The sequence below is a fragment of the Silene latifolia genome, chromosome 2, assembly GCF_048544455.1.
Source record: "Silene latifolia isolate original U9 population chromosome 2, ASM4854445v1, whole genome shotgun sequence".
Classification (NCBI taxonomy): Eukaryota; Viridiplantae; Streptophyta; class Magnoliopsida; order Caryophyllales; family Caryophyllaceae; genus Silene; species Silene latifolia.
Window position 1 is genome coordinate 153,346,711 of NC_133527.1, and position 7,345 is coordinate 153,354,055.

The 7,345-nt window shown below is 42.5% G+C and overlaps 1 protein-coding gene and 1 non-coding gene across 2 annotated transcripts; one reads left to right on the forward strand and one right to left on the reverse strand.

Moving 5' to 3' along the window:
• The first annotated feature begins 259 nt into the window (after window positions 1-259).
• On the forward strand, window positions 260-366 carry LOC141644771 (small nucleolar RNA R71). Its single transcript, XR_012544379.1, has one exon. It is a non-coding gene; the product is annotated as a small nucleolar RNA R71 (small nucleolar RNA).
• A 4,656-nt stretch (window positions 367-5,022) lies between these two features.
• On the reverse strand, window positions 5,023-6,372 carry LOC141641478 (uncharacterized). The gene is made up of 4 exons (XM_074450135.1): window positions 6,040-6,372; window positions 5,972-5,981; window positions 5,600-5,883; window positions 5,023-5,448 (listed from the first exon to the last, which is right to left on the reverse strand). Exons 1-4 carry the CDS (start codon window positions 6,370-6,372, stop codon window positions 5,023-5,025), a joined length of 1,053 nt encoding a protein of 350 aa, XP_074306236.1.
• Between the last annotated feature and the right edge of the window lie 973 nt (window positions 6,373-7,345).

Consider the following 7,345-nt stretch of genomic DNA (forward strand, 5'->3'; position numbering starts at 1 on the left):
AAACTTCAAATTAATGGTATCAATATGAGCACTAAGTTGAGCACCCAATTGAGTAATAAAGTCCACTTCATGATTTCCTCCTCTAGTAGCCTTACGAGGTCTACTATATTATGAGTTATGGACCGCCATTTCCTCAATCTTGTTCCATGTTTGATTATCATCAACTTCGGTAAACATACCATTTGATCCCATATTGAGAATGTTTCGGGAGTCTTCACATAGACCATTCCAAAATTGTTGTACAAGGAACCACTCGCTAAGTCCATGATGTGGACAAGATCGGTAAGTATCCTTAAATCTCTCCCATGCTTCATACAAATATTCCTCATCCCTTTGTTTGAACCCGGTGATTTGGGCTCTCAACATGTTAGTCTTCTCCGGAGGATAGAATTTCTTGTAGAAAGCAAGTGCCAATTTCTTCCAAGAGTCAATACCAAGAGTAGCCTTGTCTAGGCTTTTCAACCATTGTTTCGCGGAACCAATCAAAGAAAAAGGAAATAAGACCCATCGAATTTGGTCTTGAGTAACTCCGGTTTGAGAAATCTCAAAATAGTCACAAAAAGTCTCCATATGAGAATGAGGGTCTTCACTGAGCATCCCCCCAAATTGACTTCTCTCAATTAATTGTATAAATACGGATTTTGCACTGAAATTACCGGTCAAATGTTGTGGGGTAGGAGTATCATTTGGTAGGTTCTCCTCGGTTGGTATGGAATGTGATGAAAATATAGGCATTGTGGGTTGATTTTGTGGTTGGTTATGTGTTGGGTTATCCTCTCCTTCTCTTACAAAAGGGTTCATGAACTCAATGTTATTTGGTTGAATGTCCACAATCTCACCAATACCTCTCAAAGTATTTCTAGCAAGTCTTCTATTGTTGGTCAAAGTTCTTCCAATTTCAAGATCAATGGGTAACAAGTTACCTTGTGATCTCCTAGACATGCAAAATATCAAACAACTCGAAAATAATTAGAACAAACCTTGAGGAGTTTAACTTCCCCAAGGTAAAGAAAGACACAACTAAAAACAATCAAAGAAAATCAAATCAAGTTAACACCGTCCCCGGCAACAACGCCATTTTTGGTCGGATTTCGATTTCCGGTTACTTGTCGTTAAGAGTTACCTAGACCAAAACAATATTTATAACTTCACAAACTACTCTACTTTTAGTAAAGAGGTAAGTAAAGGTCGGATCCCAAGGGACGGGTATTGATGTAGGATTTTCGATTGCAAATGGTTGTGTCTAAGGCTGTCACAAATTGGGTTGAGGTAAGAGATCAACTAAACTAAGTAACAATGTAAATAAAGTAATGGAAGCAAGCAAGATGATTAAAATGAGATGTAAACAATTGATTAAAAGCACTAGGGTGTCATGGGTTCATAGGGGATTCATGGGATTTGATCATACAAACATATTTTCTACTAGATGCAAGCAATTATTGTTGTGAAGGGATCGAGTTAGTGTATATCTTACAATCCTTAGGAAGGTTTGGGTCCCGGAGCCGAATCGATTAGATTGTACAACACCTACAAGTCGACTTAATCCTCCCTATCAAACTATATGCATGGTCTAATGAGACTCGAGTTGGTTTATGTCTTACAAGTCTCATGGAAAAGGTAAGTGATGGGTAAAAAATGCAAGGCTTCATAGGCACGCATTTCATCAAACATAACATGTGCATAAGTTGAAATCACAACAAGCAAGCAAATTAATTATGAAAACATATTAGATTAAGCATGAATCAATCCCCATGTTGGTTTCCCCTAATTCCCCATTAACCCTAGTTAAGGAAACTACTCACTCATTATCAAGTTTAACATGCTAACAAGGTTGTCAATCATACTAGTAAGGCAAAACATGATGAACAAATGAAGATGATTAATAATAATTAAAAAGGGATTAAGAGAGAATTATACCTATAAAGATGATTCCAAATAATAAAGCAAAGAATAATAGAAGTACTTGATGATTGATGGAAGGTTGTCAATCCTCCAAATAAACCCAAATAATCTTCTAATTACCCAAAATAAATGATGAACAATAGAGAAATTAAGGAATGATTAAGAAACGAGATTTGTATTAATGCTAAATTAAGAGTTGATTATAAGATTAAGGGAGTATTGAGACTTGATTAAGATAAGATTAAGATCCTATTAAGATAATATGCTAATCTAGGTAGTACATTGGGGTATTTATACTAGAGATTAGGTACAAAAATTAGGGTTACTAAGGGCTTAAATAACTATTAAGACCCTTAAGAAAAGTTGAGGAAGTGCTCCTCTCTAAGGAGATGCTCATCTCCGTTTCGGTAGTCTCCAAGGAATATGCTCGTCCCGAGCGTCTAGGCAGCATGGACGATTGGTTCTGCATGGGGATCCGAGCGGATTGTGGGAGGAACGCTCGGATCATTGGGCCTCAAGACGAGCGTCTTGGCATCGGGACGCTTGTATTGTAGCAGGGAGACGCTCGTCCTGGGCAGGGAGATGCTTGGATCATAGGTCAGTCACTTCTCTTCTTTTCTTTCCTCAACAATCCTCGGGGATCTTGTTGGAGATGCAAGGATCCTTTCATCATTGCCCAATCTACTTTATTTCCTACATAGGCCTTCTAGTATTGTCTTCCCTTTGATGCTTGGTCATTGAATTTGATCAATTTAGCTCCATTTTACCATGAAAATGCAAGGTTTGCACTCCTTTTCTACAAAAGGAACAAAACTTCAAAGAATATGCAAAACGGGAAACTGATGGTAATAAATGACCTAATTATGCACTAAAAAGCATAGGAACGAGGCTAATTCGGGGACTAAATATGCTGAAATATGTGTCACATCACCTATCCTGACGAGACCGCTTCCTTGATCAAGCTATTCGACCTGAATCCTGACCAAAGATCATTCAATCATTTGCTCGGCTTTTCCTCTGGTGGAGCACTTTCTGTCGACAGAGAAGAGGAAGATGAGGTTGTGATGTCGGGTATGTCTTCTTCTCTTCTGCTGGATTTTTCTGGTTCCTGATTTTTTCTGGTTCCTGATTTTTCTGGTTCCAGAATCTGCTAGACCCAAGGTTACCTTGCATATGATTTTGGCCCAAAGGAAGAAAAGGGCCACTGGGAGTGTACCTAAGCCTGCGTCCAAGAGAAAGGCTGACTCTTCCCCAGATGCCGAATCTGCTCACTCAAAGAGGCTCGCTGCCTCTTCAGAGTCTATTTCTATTGAGATTACTCCTCTGGCGTCTCTGCCTCATGAACGTAGGAGTTCTCCTACTCCTGCAGCTTCCAGCGTTTTTCTTACTGAAATGACTCTAAAGCTTCCAGAGGGGTTCAGTTGCTCTAGGACCCTCGAGCATTGGCCCTATCTGGAGCGGCTGATGCTACCTGGCCCTCGTTCATCGCTGGAGAAAAGGCCTGTGAAGAAAATGGCAGACCTGGGAGCTGAGCACGCCTTTGAGGTAGAACCTTTTTTTTTTTTTTTTGCTTTTTGCGGAGTGCGTATTCTGATTCCCCCTCCCTTTCTTGCTCAGTCGCTGCAAATATCGCTCCTTCTTTGTGAAAAGCTTGCTTAACTTGAAGACGACGTGTGTTTTCTCCAGACGGAAAAGAAGATGCTCCTTGCCCAGCTCGATATAGAGAGAAAGGAGAAGGCTGATCTTCGAGGGGAGGTAAGCTCGGTTCGCAGCAGTTTGAAGGAATCTGAGGAGCAGCTTGCTCAAGTCCTTGAAGCCAACAATTCCCTGAAAACAAGGTCCTGAAGGAGAAGAAAGCTAACTTATCCAAGGCCCTGACCGATGCTGCCGCCTACTCTTCCTGGAAGATGAAGATTGCTTGCATCAAAGAGTTCAAGGAGGGGAGGCACCTGGCCTGGGATTTAGAGGATGAGGAAAGACTATTTGCTGAATCCTTCCTAGAGAAAGTGGACCTGGGGATCCTGTCTGACTTCGAGATTGACGCCCTGGAGGAGGAGGATGACGGATCTTCTGCTACTGAGGAGGAAGGGGTTCAAGTGGGGACCAATTCTTCGGCCAACTTGGCTCCTGAGAATAACCTTGATGGCGGACCTGTAGCCTCCTCCTGAAAATATAACAGCTGCTACTAGTGGGGTGGAGTATGTCATGCTAGAGTGACGAGGCTCCTGGAGTCAGTTTTCTTTTCCTGTTTTTAACCTTTTTTTTTTAAAACTTCTGGGCCCTGTGTAGCATAAGACTTTGTTAGTTTTTTGGATAATTTTCGGTGTACTTTTGGCTTTGCGCATGGGAGCAAGGCGTATTTTAATACTTTTCCGTTTTAGGCGTATCGTTAGTATGTTAACGTTTCAGGCGTACCTTTGTTTTATTGTGCGTGCACCTTTTTCGCTGTTTTGTTGCCGGCTTTTGTTGATTGGAGGTTCTGGGATTCAATTGCCCCTCTGTTCAGAGGAGCCTCGCTTGCGTGGGTGCTAAGTATTGCAGGAGCCTCGTTCGTCCGATCTGTGGGTACTTAGCCACAAGCCCACGCTTCACTGTATAGAAATACAAACTCCACCAGATTAGTTTTTGCAAGTTCCTTTTTTCAAAACACATGAGTTCAAAAGTTTAAGATTAGGTTTTAAAAATGAAATGTATTATTGATAAGATCAGGGATTAAGATCTATAATATTTTAAAAAACGTGAGATACTTAAAACCGTTTATAGTTTAAAAGTCTAGGTAGGTATGCTGATGAAAGTTAAGGTCAAAAGTTTTGAGTGAGAACCTGAAAAAAGAAATTTTTTTTTAAGACTAACCAGATACCAGGGCTCTTGAAAAATAAAAATACTTAGCAAAACCTGGGACCTGGTAGGGCTGTATCTAGTAGACTATGTACCTAGTTGCTGACTGCATTGGTCACTTCAGATGTAATACTTTTTCAAGTGAATGATATTCCATGATCTGGGGACTATCTGCCCTTCTATTGTTATGAGCCTGTAGGCTCCATTTCCAACTATACTTTCCACCTGATATGGTCCTTGCCAATTATAGGCAAATTTCCCTGCTCGCTGGTTCTTAGTGTTCTAGAAGACCTTCCTCAGGACCAGGTCTCCTACTTGCAGGGTCCCGACCTTTACGTTTTTGTTGTAGCTCCGGGCTACTGTTTGTCTGTATGAAGCCATCCTAATCTGGGCGCTGGTTCTGAGCTCGTCCACCGTATCCAGGTTGCTCGCCATTTCCACTTGATTCCGCTCTTCTGTTAGGCACTCGTATCTATGGGTATGGACCTTGACTTCTGATGGAATAACTGCCTCGGCTCTGAATACTAGGCTGAAAGGTGTTTGTCCTGTCGCTACCTTAGGGGCGGTCCTGTCAGCCCAGAGGACCAGTGGTAGCTCCTCTGCCCATTTGCCCCCAATCTCTTCCAGCTTCTTTCTTAGGTTTTCCACTATGATTTTGTTGTTGGATTCAGCTTGTCCATTGGACTGGGGGTTCCTCGGGGTATATTTCTGCAATGAAATATTCCACCTAGCACAAAATACTTCTGTCTTATTTCCACTAAACTAAGATCCGTTATCGCATATTATTTCAGATGGAATGCCAAACCAACAGATGATATTGCGCTTAATGAATGAAAGATATACCCGGGGTTTCAGCGACCTGGGAGAATGATTCTGCCTCTATCCACTTGGAGAAGTAATCCGTCATGGCGAGCATGTAGACCTTGTTTCCTGGTGCCTTGGGCAGTGGTCCCACTATATCCATCCCCCATTTTATAAAAGGCCAAGGTGAGATAACTGGGTGCAGGTTCTCTACTGGCTGGTGGCTGACTGGTGCATGTCTTTGATAGGCATCACACTTCTTTGCATACTCCATAACATCTTTACGTATTGTTGGCCAAAAGTATCCCTGCCTGAGGGCCTTATTGGACACGCTCCTATCCCCTGCACAATTTCCACATTCACTACTGTGGAGAGCATGCAAAACAGCGTGGGACTCCTCCTTATCCAGGCACCTCAGGTAGGGTCATACGAAGGATTTCCTGAACAAAATGCCATCAATTAGCACAAATCTGGAGGCTTTTTTTTAAAGCTTCTTACCTCCTTTTTAACTGCTGGTAGTATGTCATTCTGCAACCAGTCTTGGTAAGGTTTCCTCCAGTTAGTGGCTTCCTCCTGATTGATGGTGTTGCTTAACACCCCTGCTTCCTGCAGCTGTTGCGAGCCAGTTTTACTCCCTTCGTCCTGTCCTGTTTTTGATATTGTAGGTTCCAGTACGTGGACGATAGGTATGGTAAAGATTGTACCTGGTTTAAACGTTGCCCCCAGGGCAGCTAAGGCGTCTGCCTCTACGTTCTGGTCCCTGGGGATTTGCTTGATATCGAAGGTGGCGAACCTGAGTTTTAACTCCTTTGTGATTTCCAGGTAGGCCATCATTGTGGAGGCCCTAGCTGTAAAAGAGTTATTCACATGGTTTACTATAAGTTGGGAGTCATTGTATACCTTGAGGTGCCTAATTTTCAGATCTAGAGCTAGCTGTAGACCCAGGATCAAGGCTTCGTATTCCGCCTCGTTGTTGGTGGCTTATAATTCGCATCGAACTGCCTGGATGATGAGGTTCCCTTGAGGTGACCTAAGGACCAGTCCGACCCCAGCTCCCTTCATGTTGGAAGCACCATCCACATGCATTTCCTAAAGCTGCGCTCTTTTATCTTCCTCGAGGGTGAGGACGTCCTTTTCCGCCTGGGATGGTAAGGCGGGGCAGAAGTCGGATACAAAGTATAATACCCGGCCTTTGTGGGACCCGTAATTAGATCTTGGGACGCGTGAGAGGACCTTTAGACCGATAAGAGATCACTCAGGAGGGAAGGATAACCTTACACTAGACCTGGACTAGACGAGGTGGTGTTGTTGCGGAATGTGTAATACTACGGTTTTATGAGTCTCTGGGTACTCTATCGAGTGGGCCTTAATCTGTCGAGTAAGGGTGTTTTGATTTACGAAACAGTATTCTGTCTGTAGGGTACTCGATTGAGTAGCCTTGGCACTCGATCGAGTAAGGGGCACTCGATCGAGTACGTTAGTTACTCGATCGAGTAGGTCGGTTGACGGGTTATGTTTTGACGGGTTTTGTTAATAATACGGATTAGTATATATATTATGTCGCCATCTTTATTAAACACTTTTATAAACCTAATACACTGATAAAGGAGATTGAAACTACGTTGTTCTCTTCATCCGCATTATTGGCAAATCCCGGAGCTTGAGAGGTCGGATTTCATTGTTCTTTGTGTCTTTGTGGTCCTTGCGTCAAGGGTAAGTCCTATATACCAATTTTATAGCGTTTGGTTAAGATTGTTTAAACCCTAATTTATGGGATTGGGGGTTTATGATTAGTTGTGTATGT

Excerpts from the sequence above, each read along its gene's own strand:
- LOC141641478 (XM_074450135.1), bottom strand. The coding sequence starts at position 6,372 with ATGGCCTACCTGGAAATCACAAAGGAGTTAAAACTCAGGTTCGCCACC. Across the intron at positions 5,449-5,599 it reads AGGCAGAATCATTCTCCCAG|AAATATACCCCGAGGAACCC; the intron begins GTCGCTGAAACC and ends ATTTCATTGCAG.